At 39.0% G+C, this 18,578-nt stretch overlaps 1 protein-coding gene across 1 annotated transcript in view; it reads left to right on the forward strand.

Moving 5' to 3' along the window:
* Positions 1-4,050: 4,050 nt before the first annotated feature.
* LOC311225644 (polyprenol dehydrogenase) overlaps positions 4,051-18,578 on the forward strand; it is a 220,029-nt gene continuing 205,501 nt past the window's right edge. The window contains exon 1 of the mRNA XM_084311028.1: positions 4,051-4,095. Within this exon, the coding sequence (XP_084167154.1) occupies positions 4,053-4,095 (43 nt within the window). The 5' untranslated portion in view covers positions 4,051-4,052. The remainder of the gene's footprint in view (positions 4,096-18,578) is intronic.

Below are 18,578 nucleotides of genomic sequence, written 5' to 3' on the forward strand. Positions count from 1 at the left end.
GATGACCAGTCATGACGTTTAGGATCATGTACAGTTGAAATTTTTAATATAACGTTGATCGGTATCAAACTGCATTTGATCATCTAATATTATGCATTTATGGCTATATCTCACGTTCTATGAAATACAGCAGAAAACGATAAAAACATATTTATACTCTGGACGGTATTTTAGTATGAATGTGTGAATGAAAAAGTAAAACATTCCTACATCCTGAACGATAGATAATTGATGTTGAATGGGCCATAGTAATGTCAATTTAGCAATACAATTTAAAAAGTTATAGCTCTGCAAAGAAGGTGAACATCTCCATAGACAAATAGAGCTGGCAGAGGACGGTTTAGGATGAATCAAAGTGGTGGCGGAGAATGGGTTAAGTTGATAAACAGAAAAAAGGTTCATGACAGGGATCCGCCACGCTGGGATGGTGATGGTAGGAATAACGTGTCGGTAGCTGGATCTTTATTATAAAGAAATGGTGATGAATTACACCAGTGGAGGTTTCTCTATGACAACACGTGAAACACAAATTCACTCATAATTCATAATTATTATTAATTTACATATATATATACATTTATTTTATTTATATATATATACAATTTTTTTTTTTTATTATTATTATTATTTTATATTTTTTTATTAGAAAAGTTTTCCTCTGTAAAAAAAATGCCAGTGAATTTTTTCTTTTTAAAAAATGGCCAAAATTGACAGCTCTGAGCAGGCCTGCACTGCAGTAATGACTGCAGTAATTATTCGTGAAGAAAACTTCACAGGTGTGACCCAATGTTATATAAATAATAAATAACAGCCAATCGAAATAGGCTATTAACTTCGTCTAAGCACGGTCTGTGCAGTTAAACTCTTGCCATTGAATGGAGGATTGAATGATTGACAGCCCTTGCCATCCAATACATGGAGGTTGAATATGATTGGCAGCCTTGCAAATCCAATCAGAGATTGCTGCATTGCAAAGTCAAAACGGGTCCATCTGCAGGTTAGGTTTAGCTCTGGCCAATCTCAAGTTTCTCAAGTTTCTTTATTAGTTGTCATACAGAAGTACAGAATACTTTTATACAAAATGTAACAGAAATAAGCATTTTGTATAAAAGTATTCTGTACTTCTGTATGACAACTAATAAAGAAACTTGAGAAACTTGAGATAGGCCAGAGCTAAACCTAACCTCCGACCCTGCAGATGGACCCATTTTGACTGTTTGAAAGAGCAAGGAAGTAGTTTAGTTGTTGTTTAGTAGAAGTAAGCTGTACAGCTATAACAAGTAAAGTCAGGCTAAATTAAACTTTGCGCCAACATTAGGACCGAAGTATAAACCAGCAACTGAGCAACATGAAGAAGTGGACTTATGCATCTGGATCAGAAAAAACGTTGTGGATGAAAAAGTAAGTAGGCTAGTGTTTGTAAAAGCTTGTATGCTAACAGTAGCTAGCCAGCTTACCCTACATCACAATGATAATCACCAAGCTAACTTACTGTACACACTGTAGAGCTGGGCAATTAATCAAAACAGAATCGCGATATCGATTCACAGACCTATGCAATCTCATTTCTAAGTTATGGCTATTTTTTTTTATTAATTTTTTTTTTTTTTTTTTTTTACTTTTTAAATTATTTTATCTGGGTTGAACATGATTTGTGGAACTCCCTCTGGTGTTGTGGTCGTGGTATTCACTGACCTTTGGGAAGTATTCCGACATGCACATGGGTATCTTAGTGGTGTAGTGTATCTTGTAGACCAGGCCCATTGCAAGTTGCTGTACTCTGTCATTTACTCTAAGCCATCCTAGGTTGTCAAAGTGGGCAGGGGTGAGGTGGGTTTTAGGAGTAAGGTCAAGCAGTAGTCTGACCAGTTTGTTTTGTGATGTTTGTAATCTTGTTTTTAGTGCCTTTGAGGTGCTTTGGTACCATGAGGTGCAAGCATAGTCGTAGTACCCTTGAATGAGTGCTCCTGTTAGAGTCTTCAAGGTATTCTTGTTTACCAGAGAGGAGATCCGGTACAGGAATCTAGTTTGTTGGTTGACTTAGTTTTATTACATTGGATCCCATTTTGTCACAGGAATGATTTGCCTCTATAGGATGGAACCCAGGTAGGGAATTTCATCTTTCCTTTTAAGATAAGATAAGATATTCCTTTATTGATCCCCTTGGGGAAATTCAGGCATCATAGCAGCATGGGGGAATGGGGGGGGGGGGGTACAGGTAGTGAAAACAACACAAGCAGTGTAAACAAATAGGTCAATATAATTTACTATCTAACTAACTGAAATATATTTTCACAGTGTCACATAAGGTGCAGTATGCATAACGTAGTGTTATAATTTACTATCTAACTAACTGAAATATACATTATTCATTATTCACAGTATCACAGTATCCACATAAGGTGCAGTATGCCTAAGGTAGTGTAAGTTGTCCTCCTTGGGTTCCTATAAGTCCCAGGTCGATGTCTGGCAGCAGTTGCTGCCCACTGTTGTGGAGCCTGATGGCCACTGGTATGAAGGACTGTCCGAGGCGGTTAGTTGAGTGTCGGGGGGGTATGAGTCTGTGGCTTCCTTGTCACCTTCACCTAATATGTTTTGATCTGGTCAGGTGCGCTGTCACTAGGGATGGGTACCGAATTCGGTACTTTTGAGGTACCGAACCGAAACACGTCGGTACTACCGAGTATCGAATCAAGTGAGAAACCGAAAAAAAAATAAAAAAAAAATAAAAAAAAATATTTTTTATTAATTCTTTTTTTTTTTACTTTTTTTTTTTTTTTTTTACTTTTTTCTTTTCGTGTCAACGTTCACACGCACAATATATGCTTACCTAGGATTTGACTTGATTCAACAACAAAGCAGTCGGAGCAATGACAAGCCGAAAACTGTCGAAATTGTAGTTATTTGAAGTTTGGATTTTTTTTTACGACTGAGGTAGGTAAATAAAATTTCGACAGTTTTCGGCTTGTCATTGCTCCGACTGCTTTGTTGTTGAATCAAGTCAAATCCTAGGTAAGCATATATTGTGCGTGTGAACGTTGACATGAAAAGAAAAAAGTAAAAAAAAAAAAAAAAAAAAGTAAAAAAAAAAAATTAATAAAATTTTTTTTTTTTTTTTTTTTTTAAAGTACCGAAAAAAGGTACCGTTGGGTACCGGTATCGATTCACAGGTACCGGTACCGGGGGGGGTATCGGTATCGGTTCAAATGTGAAAGGTACCCATCCCTAGCTGTCACCTAAAATGTTTTGATCTGATCAGGTGCGCTGTCACCTAAAATGTTTTGATCTGATCAGGTGCGCTGTCACTTAATATGTTTTGATCTGGTCAGGTGGGCTGTCACCTAATATGATTTCATCTGGTCAGGTGCGCTGTCGCCTAATATGATTTCATCTGGTCAGGTGCGCTGTCACCTAATGTTAATATGTTTTCATCTGTGTCCACTGACCACTGACACACAGTGGGGGATGTTTTAAAAATATAATTTAATATATAATATAATATAATAATTTGTGCTTCACCTAAAAATTTGGTCAGCAGCCTCCACTGGTAGGGAGGTAGGTAAACAAGCCTCTCTCAGTCACACACCATATTTAACCATAAAGAAATCACACGACTTCCCTGCTGACAATCTGATAAACCCTTGATATCATGCAGTATAATATGCACTTGTGTTACACATACAGCTTATAATATAACGACTAGAGAGACCTGTATATTTACATACAGCGTATAATATAATGACTAGAGACCTGTATGTTTACATACAGTTTATAATATAACGACTAGAGACTAGAGACTAGAGAGACCTGTATGTTTACATACAGCGTATAATATAACGACTAGAGAGACCTGTATATTTACATACAGCGTATAATATAATGACTAGAGACCTGTATGTTTACATACAGTTTATAATATAACGACTAGAGACTAGAGAGACCTGTATGTTTACAAACGGATTGAATTGGCTTTGGATACATCATGTTTACTGTTGATCTGCCTCTCTCTCCCTGTGTGTGTTTTGAATGTGTGTGTGTTTCTAGTGAAGATGATGGCTGCACCATTGCACTTACTGTACTCTGCCTCAAGACCAGGTAAGATGTTTCAGATTCACAGGGTCTCAGAGCTTTAGAGCTGCTGGTCTCAGAGCAGCTGGTCTCAGAGCTGCTGGTCTCAGAGCTTTAGAGCTGCTGGTCTCAGGGCTTTAGAGCTGCTGGTCTCAGAGCTGCTGGTCTCAGAGCTGCTGGTCTCAGAGCTTTAGAGCTGCTGGTCTCAGAGCTTTAGAGCTGCTGGTCTCAGAGCTGCTGGTCTCAGAGCTTTAGAGCTGCTGGTCTCAGAGCTGCTGGTCTCAGAGCTTTAGAGCTGCTGGTCTCAGAGCTGCTGGTCTCAGAGCTTTAGAGCTGCTGGTCTCAGGGCTTTAGAGCTGCTGGTCTCAGAGCTGCTGGTCTCAGAGCTTTAGAGCTGCTGGTCTCAGGGCAGCAGATTGATTGATTGATTGATTGATTGATTGATTGATTGATTGATTGATTGATTGATTGATTGATTGATTGATTGATTGATTGATTGATTGATTGATTGATTGATTGAAGAGGATGAAGACCAGAAAAATACTTTCGTCTTGTTTTCATCAGGGTCCCCCATTTTCAATTCATCATAATCAGCTGTGTTCAACGAAGTCATTCTTCTCAGCCTCTATTCCATAAGTTAGGTATACTCAGTGTTTATCAAGTGAATCATCTTCAGACTGGTTTATTTGTGCATAGTTCTTTAAACAGAGCCCTTCCCCCTTTTTTTCATGACATGTTTGCCCACAATCACCAAATTCATAATTACCCCACACGCAGTTCCTGTTTGCTTAGACCACCCTTTTCCCGCACTTCCCAATCTCAGTTTTGTTTGCTCTACCGAGGGTCAAAGTTGTGGAACTCTTTGCCTCCACATATTTTGGAATTTTCTTTTCTGAAATTCAAAAGAGCACTGAAATCTCATCTCCTAGATCACCAATACTTCCCATATGGACTTCCTTTACAAACTGTGGTCTGATGGCTGTTGTATTTTGTTATTGCATTTTCGTTTTATTATATATTCTTCCTGTCATTAATTGTTTTCTCTACCAGAAATCGTATGGCATGGGTGCCTGCTTCGGTGTCTATGTAGGCCTGCTTGTGTGTGTTTGTTTGTTTGGGGGGGCGGGGGGGGGGATTTTATATTTTATCTTGATATAATGTAATTTTACTTCCTGGTGAACGCCACATGCAAGCCCCTTGAGGGTTTTTAGGCAATTCTCCTACACATCCCTTGTGGATTATATTGTATTATATGTAATTGTTTTTATATGTGTAAATAAACAAACAAACAAACAAACAAACATTTATGACACACACGACATACAGATATACAGTACTGTTTAAGAAAAAGAGATCATAAAAAAATATTCGAAGGGGAAGAAACTGTACATTGGAGGGGGTTGGGTGGGTGGGTGGGTGGGGAGGGATTTGGACATTTACCGGGGCCAGTTTCTATTTGCAGCCACCCGTAGGTGCTCTTTGAGAGCGGTTTTGAAGGAGTTTTAACATGAACATAAACACACATAAACATTAATGTTGTTGTTAGCCGTTTTAAGAGTACATTTGTAAGTATATTAGCTATGTCATGTCTTTGTGACTTGTAGTTCATGATTCAGAAGTATCTATAGGCCTATCCCTTGTCTGTTTGTAATATGAATAAATCATTTTAATTGTAATTTTAATTTGTGTGTGTTATAATCATCATTGTCATCATTTTATTAGAATTAGTGTATGTATATACTTGACCACAGTGTAATCTTCTTTTTTTTTCTTTTTTTTACTTATAATTATACTATATTCTATTGTGCTCCTATATTTAATTTAGTTTATATCCCATTTTATTTTATTCCGCCTTTTCATTTTATTATCCGTCCGTTAATGTCGCACCGAAAACTACCAAATCAAATTCCTTGTCTGTGAAAACTACTTGTCAATAAAGACCTTTCTGATTCTGGTTCTGGTTCTGATTCTGGTTCTGATTCTCCAGCTGTAGCTAATTTATTTAGTATCCACTAGAGCTCAGTGTATTTTAAAAAGGTATCATCCTAACAATGTTTGTTCCACCACTTCAGCCATAACAAACATTGCTGTATATCTGCAGGGACGTGCACAGGACTTTAGAGGGGCAGGTGCTCAAAGGCTGAAAAGGGCACTGGGCCTGTGCTATTTTTGGGGGCCCTTTTTGGGCGGGGAGGGGCCTTTTTATGCTTTTTGGGGGGTTTTGGTGATCAAATATTGAATATTGAACTATAATAATCAGTGCAGGAGCTCACTTATCCTTGAAAGACACTTTTATCACTGACTTAAAAGGCCCATACATCTCCATAAATGTTCAGGGCGGAGGGAATAAGTGCTTACCCTACAGACCCCAAGTCTGTTAGGACAGCAGACTCGGTTGGCACTGCTCAAAACTTACCTTTTTAAAATAGCTTTTAAATGAATTATTATCTTTATTTCATTGTCTTATTTTTCATTATTTCTATAAATTTGACTTAAATATTTTATTATAATTTGTATCATTGTTTTATGTAGTTTTTTTTATCATTTTATTTGTTATTTTTTAATGTCAACATATTATTTAAATTATTCAAATGGAACTCAAACATGTTCCGTTGTGATGTCACCAGTGTTGGGCAAGTTACTTTTAAAAAGTAACTAGTTACAGTTACTAGTTACTTCTTCCAAAAAGTTACTAAATTACTTAACTCAGTTACAAATTATAAAAGTAACTAGTTACTTCAGAAAGTAGTGAGACTAGCCTCCAATCAAATGCCATGTATGTAGCTATTATAATTACTATGTTTATAGACAGGAAAAACTGGGGAGTCATTTTCCCAGAGTAATTATTACGGAGTTATTATTTTCCTCTCAAGTAGTCATATTTACTCCATTTGGGGCATAATCATTGCCTGTGGCCAATAGAGTGAGAGTAAAGTTCCAGAAGAGTTTCTATTGGAGTAATACAGCATTGGTCACGCCTACTATCCATATAATTCCCAAAGGTGCCGACGCCATCTTTCTCTCTCGCTTCAAGCTCAGGTATACCAGCAAGAGCGCAATACAGCGATATTTTCCTTCTCTTGGATGCTAAATACCAGGTAAGATTATTATTATTATTTGTTAATTTATTAAACAGCAATGTGTGTAACTAATTTGCAACATTACAGCTAAGCCACAGAGCCATCTATCACGATGTTCGCATGTTAGCTGCTATACGTTTGCACGCACGCTATTAAATAAACGTTTTACAGTTGTATGGACAAGTATTCAATTATCAACAGTATTGCTATCAGGGACAGTGCACATTAATCAACATGTCGGTTTTCATGTAAAATGTATATGAGCTAGTGTATAGCCAGAAGCTAATTTCCACCTGTATAGGCCTGAGACCATACCTGTAGACCATGCCTGTAGGCTGTTGTTAAAAGTAGTGATATAACTATATCCATACAAAAACTGACTTATTAAGAACATACAAGACAAGTAGACATAGTACAGGAGATGGAACAATTATATGTTACATGTTGGCGGTTTTTGCTGAAACGGTGGCAGAGACAACGTGTGTTTTACTCTAAATAGAGTCACCGTACATTACAGCTAAGCCACAGAGCCATCTATCACGATGTTAGCATGTTAGCTGCTAGCACGCACGCTATTAAATAAACGTTTTACAGTTTTATGGACAATAACTTAAGAACAGGTACGTCGGTGCAACACGAGTATTCAATTATCAACAGTATTGCTATCAGGGACAGTGCACATTAATCAACATGTCGGTTTTCATGTAAAATGTATATGAGCTAGTGTTAGCCAGAAGCTAATTTTCACCTGCATGCGGCTATACCTGTATAGGCCTGAGACCATACCTGTAGACCATGCCTGTAGGCTGTTGTTAAAAGTAGTGATATAACTATATCCATACAAAAACTGACGTATTAAGAACATACAAGACAAGTAGACATAGTACAGGAGATGGAACAATTATATGTTACATGTTGGCGGATTTTGCTGAAGAGACAACGTGTGTTTTACTCTAAATAGAGTCACGTAAATTTGCCGCAATGTGCTGTAGGTTGACTGTTTTACTAGTGGTAAATGGACATAACAAGTTAATTTGACGCACTGTTCGGTTCAACAAGTGTTTATTTGAACCATTGTACTGGGTTGACTAATTTGTGTGTTCTGCCTCCATGTATAATATAATGGAAACTTGTGGAACTATCCTCACAGTAAATTTCACAGAGTAAATTTTACTCAAACTGAGTCAATTTGAGCCCAAGACGTGAGTAAAGTTTTACTCAGTTTGAGTAAAATGTACTCAGCGAAATTTACTGTATGGTGCTTTTGTAATATTTTCTAATTGTAACACTCCTCATAATGCATGAGTTGTTGTGCCCTATATGTATCATCTTAGTAACTGTTATTATTTATTTGCCATCAGATGCAGGCTGTACGTGTTAAACACGTTGACCGGCAGAAATTCATCTGTTTTGAGGGCCAATTGACCTTCACAACTTTTTTGGAGTGTGGTGAGTGAAACATTTTGCACAGCGTGCCGTTGGTTCTCAAAATGGCGTCCGCCTTGATAGTTAGGAACCAAATGGACCCTTATTGGTCTGTAACTCTGACTGTGAACACATGGACCCCAACGTCCATTGTACACCGTCAAGAGTTAAATTAACATTGATTTTACAATATAAATTGGGGTCCCAAAGATACAAATGCCATTAAATGGGTGCCCTTGGAATTAAAATGGTTGAGAATCACTGCTAGAGCCGTACAAATATTGTCTTATGGGGGTCCATGGCACATCTTTTCAAATGGGGGGTCTGTGGGCTAATTGTCAATTTGGGGGGTCCTTGACATGAAATGTTTGAGAACCACTGCCCTATGCAACAACATACTGGGTATCAGTTTAGGCTTTCCCTGCATGTTAATTTAAGCTGTAGGCCTACAGTACAAAGCACAATCCATTTTATTTAGGATAGAGTGAACCAATCAATGTCTTACACCCCTTCCTGACAGGCAGTGACGCGAGCGAGCGTGATTGCGAAAATGATTAAAATGTATTCGTTTCAATCAGACTATCCTGACCTGCCGCGAGCGACAGCAAACTGAGCGGCGATGTCGTTCCCCCCTCAAATATTCGCTCGCTGTGTCTCTAGTTGAGCGATTACGCGGCCGAGTCACGCCCCTAAACACTTTTTATTGGTCAAGAATCGCAGGCTGCTTTGCCCCTGTGTGCTTCCAGGTAACACACACACAGACACACCCGGACACGCGCCGCCTCATATCAGGACAGTGTCGCGCACGATTTCGTCTCCAGTTCGCACGCTCGCTGCCTGTCAGGAACCGGTGTTAAGTATGTCAATTAAGGCTGTCAATCTTCCTCATATGATCACATTTTCAGTGGCTATTTTAATATCCCATTTTATGACATTTTAATTAATACAAATTAAATAAATTGCACAACAGATTTATCAATAAGCTTGTGCAATCTTGTTTTGTCTATAGTTGCCAAGAAATTTGAAATTCCTAGTACCTTGGACTTAAAGGTCTATGATGACTCAAACACTGAAGTCGACGACGAGGCGTTTCAATTTCTTCTAAAAAAACCAGACCTGGGTGTGTTGGAGATTTGTTCACCCCAAGACTCAAATCCTGAAGGTGAGTTGCTAACATGGAGCCTTATAGCCTCATCCATACAGTCCTGGCTGCTTGAAGCCTTTTTACAACATTTCCGGGTTCCCGTTTTTTTCGCTCTGATTGGCCAGGTCATGTGACATGAGCGGCAATCGTGGGACGGCAAGTTTCTACACTGGTTAAGGGCACTCTTCGAAGTTGGTTAAGGTTAGAGTTTGTCTTAGAGCATGGCGATAGAACGCCAGGTAGTTTGCAGGCTGTTTGATGCGGAAATGGGCAAACACGCTATTGGGCGCACATGTCACATGACCTGGCCAATCAGAGCGCCGGAAACGCGGATGCGTTGTAAAAAGGCTACACGTGTCCTGGCTAACCTAAAATGTCACACAGGTACTGTGTATTTTTGTACTTTGAAATGATCTTTGTATATATGCCCAATGTAACGTGTGGATCCTTCCTAATCTAATGTGGTCTTTTTACATTACACTTGTCACAAACATTCCTATCTAATCACACTTATATGTCTACATGATTGTTAGATTCAGTGAGGACCTCTGCAAGCAACTCCAGCAGCCAAAGCTCCGTTCTCAGCTCTGGTGCAGACAATGAGGGGGAGTCTGATGACACCATCATTTTGCAGTCTAGTCCTGCTCCAAGAAACGGTGCTGACCTGACTCGTATCACTCTGGTAAGCTTTGCATATGACTGTTTGAAATGGAGATGGTGACTCTGATAAAGGGGTAGCATGGGCATTGGGGATGGCCAAGTACAATTGGGGAGAAAATGGGGGGGGGGGGGGGGGGTCATGGTTTACATTTGTCACCTTAACCCTTTCACTGCCGCACAACAGCAGGTTAACCCTTTCACTGCCGCACTACAGAAGGTTAACCCTTTCACTGCCGCACTACAGAAGGTTAACCCTTTACTATCACATACTGTACCACATACTGTATACCACATACTGTACCACATACTGTACCACATACTGTATACAACATACTGTATACCACATACTGTACCACATACTGTACCACATACTGTACCACATACTGTACCACATACTGTATACCACATACTGTACCACATACTGTATACCACATACTGTACCACATACTGTACCACATACTGTACCACATACTGTATACCACATACTGTACCACATACTGTATACCACATACTGTATACCACATACTGTACCACATACTGTATACCACATACTGTACCACATACTGTACCACATACTGTACCACATACTGTACCACATACTGTACCACATACTGTATACCACATACTGTACCACATACTGTACCACATACTGTACCACATACTGTACCACATACTGTATACCACATACTGTACCACATACTGCACCACATACTGTATACCACATACTGTACCACATACTGTACCACATACTGTATACCGCATACTGTACCACATACTGTATACCACATACTGTACCACATACTGTACCACATACTGTACCACATACTGTATACCACATACTGTACCACATACTGTACCACATACTGTACCACATACTGTACCACATACTGTATACCACATACTGTACCACATACTGTACCACATACTGCACCACATACTGTATACCACATACTGTATACCACATACTGTACCACATACTGTACCACATACTGTATACCACATACTGTATACCACATACTGTACCACATACTGTACCACATACTGTACCACATACTGTATACCACATACTGTACCACATACTGTACCACATACTGTACCACATACTGTACCACATACTGCACCACATACTGTATACCACATACTGTACCACATACTGTATACCACATACTGTACCACATACTGTACCACATACTGTACCACATACTGTACCACATACTGTATACCACATACTGTACCACATACTGTACCACATACTGCACCACATACTGCACCACATACTGTACCACATACTGTATACCACATACTGTATACCACATACTGTATACCACATACTGTACCACATACTGTACCACATACTGTACCACATACTGTACCACATACTGTACCACATACTGTATACCACATACTGTACCACATACTGTACCACATACTGTACCACATACTGTATACCACATACTGTACCACATACTGTATACCACATACTGTACCACATACTGTATACCACATACTGGTACTAGTGTGGCAGTGAAAGGGTTAAATATACTTGGCCACCAAATGACTGTCTATCCATGTGTGTCCTCCCCCCCCCCCCCCTTTTTACTCCCGCTTAGATGACTGAAAAGATTCTGAGGGACACAGCTGGAGGAGAGAGGATCATTGCCGATTATGCTCGGACGAAAACCCTAACGGATACCAGAAGACGCGACATGGTGAAGATATTGGTTGCGCACATGGCAAAAGAGCATGGGTAATTATGTTATCTAAACATTACGCACCCAATACACATTTTTGGTTTTTACTAAGATCCTCCTTTTTGCAGAATTGGTAAATGATAAATGGTTATCCAAAGCGCTTTACATAGATTGTGCAGAAGGCATTGGCACAGCAATACTTTTGTTTGGATCTCATACTTGTGTATGTGTGCACTGTAGGACGAGTCCTTCAAGGCGTGTTAAAGAAGACTACGCAAAGGGCATCACTGCCTTATTCCCATACCTGGCCGATCCCCAGGGCAATTTGGGATATGTAAGTACATCAGGGAAAAGTGCAGAGAGACATTTCATCGGCGACTCAGTGCATGTGTGTTCCTGTGGGTCGCCCATCTTGCGTGTGTGTTAAAACTGCATGACAAATAAAGACTTCTAGTCTAACAATTATTGTTTGTTTATATGTTTATAGGTCATTCTTGTTATATAATTTCTAGGGATGTTCGATATTGGCTTTTTTTTACCGATATCCGATATACCGATATTGTCCAACTCTTTAATTTCCAATACCGATATCAACCGATACCGATATATGCAGGGTTTCTCCCCCCCCCCCCCCCAAAAGGAATAATTTCAGGTAATTAACATTAGGCTACATATCTCTTGTCGTGGAATTAACACAACATTATGCATAACATTATCCAATCACATGCATGGTACATAAAACACCAACCCCATTACTCCTCACTTCTCTGGAATTGCTTAAAAGGGCTGTGCGGAGTACGATTTCAACTAAATATTTGTTAACATTTCTGTATGCTGACCATTTCTCCTAACCTCAACAATTTAAGAACCACAGATGTCCTACCTGTTGACCTTGATTTTAGCAATTCTTCAGAGAAGGGCATGTGTTAAGTTTTAAGGAGAGAAATAAACACATTTACACATGCCCATTTAAACCAAATAACTTTTTTTTTTTTCTCTTTACTTCTTGTGTTTTAGGAGCAGTATTACAATCCAGTAGATGGGAGTGGGTTTCTGGCATGGAGGGTGAAATCACTTCAAAAGATAGCATCAGAGGGACAAAAGAAGAGCCGTAATGTTCAGCCACTGATCGGTATGTAATTTTGATTGTCCCAGTCCACTGTTTATCTAGCAACTGTGAAGATGGATCATTATAGTAAATGCATATCACTGGAAAGTATTGCAGCAGTATGTGTGGTTTCTACACTGTTACAGGTGGTCCAAGTTCTGGCGACAGAGCCCCCTTCTCTGAGGAAAACCAGCTAACCACAGACACCCAGTTTCGTGAGGCCAGTGCACTGATGAAGCATACAACTGATGAAGCAATCATCAAGGAGAAGATGAAACAGACCTTCACCCATCGCCAAGAAATGATGCATGACCCAATCAAGTCCTCTGAAATATTCACCACCTTTCCACGATTCCTAGACATCACAGGAATGGTATGTGGCTTGCATTAAAGTCTAACTGAAATAAAAAATGACCTTTTTAAACAATTTAGATCACATCCCTGGTCATAGGGTGAACCTATTTAATAGGGCTGTCCCTGACTAAGGATTTGGATGGTCGACTAGGATTGTTAAAAAAAAAAAAAAAACGTTTTTTTTTTTTATCATTCCATTTGGGCTGTGGGGGGTGCTTAATGTCTGAAGGAGTCAACTGAAGGCTTCTTGTCCTCTGCAAAAGCATACAATTGGTCCACTGATGAAATCCTCTTTCAGTGCCTCTGTGCCTGTTTTCGTAGGCAGTTAGCCTCTGGTATGCCTGCCATTAGCGTTAGCCACGCTTCTATGCCTCTTTTCTTTTGAAAAAAATTATAATATATATTTTTTTTTTTTTTTTTTTTTTTTATAATATTATATTCGAATAAGAGGTTGGCCAGTCGACTACGGCCCCTTTCGACCGATTAGTCGACTAATCGATTAATAGGGGTCAGCCCTACTATTTAACAATGTATGACAAAAAAATTTCAACCATGTTTTATTCCATCTTGTCTGCAGATTGAGCAGGATTTCAGTCTGATGTTTGGTGATGACATCTCTGCAAAGTTCCTGGAGAAGTGGCCTACTTTCTGCAGGCAGAAAGTCCTTGAACAAAGCCGTGGCCTCACCCAGACCGGCGACCTTCAAGACCTGCTTCAGAATGCTGAATCCACAACAGACACAATAGAACTGAACAATGGTATGCTTGAATTAAAGGAATATAATAATGGAAGGGTGAATTGTTTTTTAAACAAATGGAAACACAGCTTTTAGTCAAATGTATTTCTGATTTTTTTTATTTAATTTTTTGTATTTTTAGCATGGGACAGTGAAATGTCCTCCCTCTTGCTTCTTGTCCACCTCCTGCCACCATCACCTCAGGGACGCAACAAGAGACCGGGAAAGCTCTCAGCCAGAGAAGCCATTGACTCCCTTGTGAAGTTCATAAAGGTAAGGTTACAGTTGCCTATATTATCGGCCGATATTGGCATTCAAATGTGATATAGGAAAATATCGGTAAAAAAAAATTAATTATTCTTTTTACATTTCTATAACTAACTTTTATTTACCCAGGCAAGTAAGAACAAATTCTGATTTTATTTATTGTCAAAAGTATGCATAATGTTATGTTAATTCCACAACAAGACATATGTAATGTTAATTACCTGAAATTATTCAGTTTTTTGGGGGGGAAACCCTGCATATATCGGTATCGGTTGATATTGGTATTGGAAATTAAGAGTTGGACAATATCGGTATATCGGTAAAAAAGCCAATATCGAGCATCCCTAGTTACAGTTGAATTAAAGTATAAGAAGGATCACTGTTCTGTCTAGGGGTGCACGATATTGATTTGTTGACCCCGATATCGATACCAATAACTTTCTGCTCCTCAAGGTCGATACCGATAACCGATATATATATTTATTGTACTATAATTATAAATTTTTTTATGTATATTCCTGTAGTTTTGACCTAACCAGATTTATCATGACATGAGCGTTACTATATGAACAAAACAAAGCCAAGAGAACAGTTTTGACTCTTCAAATAAAGTGACTATTTATTTTTCCAAATAAATATAATTTGAGTCGATCACAAAATTCACAATCCGTCAATGTCATTAACAATGTGTTTCCCTGAACAACTAAAAACCAACAGGTATTGTGCTTTGTCAGTAGGGATGCTGTTCACATTTGAACCGATACGGTACCGGTACCTGTGAATCGATACCGGTACCCAACGGTACCTTTTTCGGTACTTTAGTCTCTAAAAATGTAATCTACCTACCTCAGTTGTGAGAAGAAAAAAATCCAAACTTCAAATAACCACATTTTCGACCGTTTTTGGCTTGCCTTTGCCCCGACTGCTTTGTTGTTGAATCAAGTCAAATCCTAAATAAGCATATATAGTGCGTGTGAATGTTGACATGAAAAGAAAAAAGTAAAAAAAATATATATATTTTTTTTATTATCAGAGCTATCAATACTTTTATCGGGATGACGTCATAATTGCTGATATCGGCCTGATAATTATCGTGCATCCCTGATATTGACCTGCATGATTGAAATCATGCAAAGACCACGGTTTGCAAACCGTGACTAATTTTAATAGCAAGACTAATGAAGTTCTCTTGTCACAGACTGGGACCAGTATCCAGGGGCATTTGGACAGCATCACGGAGAGCCTTCAACCCTATCTGCTTGCTGTGGGGACCCAGAGGAGTGTGATTCACAAGTACTTCATTGTGATTGACAAACATGCAATCCCTTGTAAGTCACCAGACTCTCTTGCCTCTTTTGATGAGCTTTTCAAAGCTCATTTTGTCTTTGGTACCTCATACAACCGGGATCTGGCCAATATGTACAACTTCTTGCAAACCGCCATTTACAAGATCGATGCTGCTACCACTAATGTCAACCCCAGGGTTAAAGAGATGAGGGCTCGGATGCTGCACTGATTTCTTTTTTATACTGAGAGGATATTTTATCTCGGGCCTCTGATGCTGCACAGACTTTTGATACTGAGAAGATATTTTATCTTGAGGCCTCTGATGCTGCACAGACTTTTGATACTGAGAAGATATTTTATCTTGAGGCCTCTGATGCTCCAGTGTTTTTTGATAAGATGTTGTGTTTCATTTGCAAAAACTCTCAGGCAAATGCCAATTCACTGATGAGGCACTTAAGGTTGATCCACGGACTTTGTTCAGGAAGGACACTTCGTCTTAAATGTGGTCAGCCTGGTTGTTTACATGTCTTTTGCACTTTTTCTGGGTTTCGAAAGCATCTTAAAGCACGTCATCAACCATGTGATGATCCTGGTGAAGGCCGCTCTACAGCTGAACATTTAGCTGAAAGTTATGTTGATGACTTTCCATCAGGCAGTGCCCCTTCTGACCCAGTCCTTCCAGTCCTTCTTAATAATAGTCTTGTAGACAGCTGTGCTGCAACAGTAGCTGAACTTAAAGTGGCAGGTGTAGGTGAAACAATAATCAACTCTTTGGTAACTTCAATGGAAGTGATTGTTGATGATATCCATAATCAAGCAAAACAATATGTGAAGCAGTGTCTATCTTTACAGGAACCTATCAAAAGTGAGGTTGAGTGTAAAATTGATCAGTGTTATGAAGAAATTGAAAATCCCTTTTGTATCTTAAATTCTGAAACTAAGAGAAGGCAATATTTTACAGAGAAGTGGGGAAGGGTAGACCCAGTTGAATATGTCCTTGGTACAAGATTTGATACCCTGCGCAATCGGACTACTGGAACTTATGATCAGGCTGTTGTTACTGATAAATGTGTTTATATCCCAATTTTGAAAACATTAGACTTTATTTACAAACACCCTAATATAAAAGAGATGATGCAGAGTGATTCCAGTTTAAGAGAAGATCTTCTTAATGACTTGTGTGATGGAGAGTATTTCAAGAGTCATCCTCTATTTTCAAAACAGAAGCATGCAATTCAGGTGCAGCTTTTCTATGATGATTTTGAATGCGCGAATCCGTTGGGGAGTAAAAAGGGAATACATAAATTAGGAGCAATCTATTTCACCTTGCGTAATTTTTCTCCAAAGTACAACTCAATTCTGCTTAATATTCATTTGGTCGCTTTATCCCATGCCCAAGACATTAAAACACATGGCTTTTCTAAAATACTTGCTCCACTTGTGGAAGATATTAAAATACTGGAGAAGGATGGAATTAAGGTCCCATTGTATGATCAGCCAGTGTATGGAACTATTGTCCAAGTTACAGGTGACAACCTTGGTATTCACGGTTTGTTTGGTTTCGTAGAATCATTCAGTGCCAGATATTGTTGCCGCTTTTGTCTTGCTGAGAAAGAGGACTTTCAGACGGAATTCAAAGAAGATTCACCCAAGATAGTTATGCGAACTCGAGCACTTCATGCAGAACACTGCCACACAATGGAGACTACTATTGGTCTTCCCTATGTGATGGGAGTTAAACGTTCTTGCATTCTAAATTCCTTGCAGTACTTCAATACATGTGACAATTTCTCTGTCGATATTATGCATGATATCTTGGAGGGCGTGGCACAATATGAAATGAAACTGCTAATACTACACTTGATTAAAAACTACACAACATCAAAGGAAATAGACTTGAGAATTAAGAGCTTTAACTATGGTTACCTGGAACAAAACAACAAGCCACCTGCATTGAAGTTAGTAGAGACCTCAAATGACTTGGGGTTAAATGCAATCCAATCTTGGTGTTTACTTCGCAATCTACCACTTATCTTTGGAGACTTGGTTTGTCCAAATGATCAACACTGGTATTTGCTTCTGCTGTTGCTTCAAATAGCAGATATTGTATTTTCTCCCAGGTTATCAACTGGCATTACTATTTATTTAAAACACTTGATTGCAGAGCACCACGGGTTATTCAAGCATTTGTTTCCCAACAGGAGGCTACTACCAAAGCATCATTTTATGGTGCACTATCCTACATGTATTCGTAAAATTGGACCACTTTTGCATGTCTGGTGCATGCGCTATGAAGCGAAGCATAATTTCTTTAAAAAACAACTAAAAAGCTTCAAAAATATAACTAAAACGTTGGCAAAGAAACACCAAAGTCAAGTAGCATACAATTGGCAGACATTTGATCCCAACAGACTGGTGCTTGGTCCAAGTAAAATGGTAGCATTAAATGTGATGGACAGAGGCTGTGAGATAGCGGAGACTCTTCAGGTACCAAGTGACACCAAGGTGTTAAATGTTAGATGGGCCAAACACCATGGAAATATGTATCGTCCAGGTTTAGTTGTTTGCCTTAAAGTTCTTAGTGAGGTTCCAGTTTTTCACAAAATCCACCGTGTTGTTCTTAAAGATGAGAGGTTACTGTTGTTTACATTTGCACTACAAACCGTGTCTCTGGATGACCATTTTTATGCATTTAAAGTTGTGTGTACTACAGATGGACCTCATGTAGTTGATGTCAAAGATCTTTTGTTTTACAAAG

The sequence above is a fragment of the Notolepis coatsorum genome, assembly GCF_963971535.1.
Source record: "Notolepis coatsorum genome assembly, chromosome: 3".
NCBI classification, from domain to species: domain Eukaryota; kingdom Metazoa; phylum Chordata; class Actinopteri; order Aulopiformes; family Paralepididae; genus Notolepis; species Notolepis coatsorum.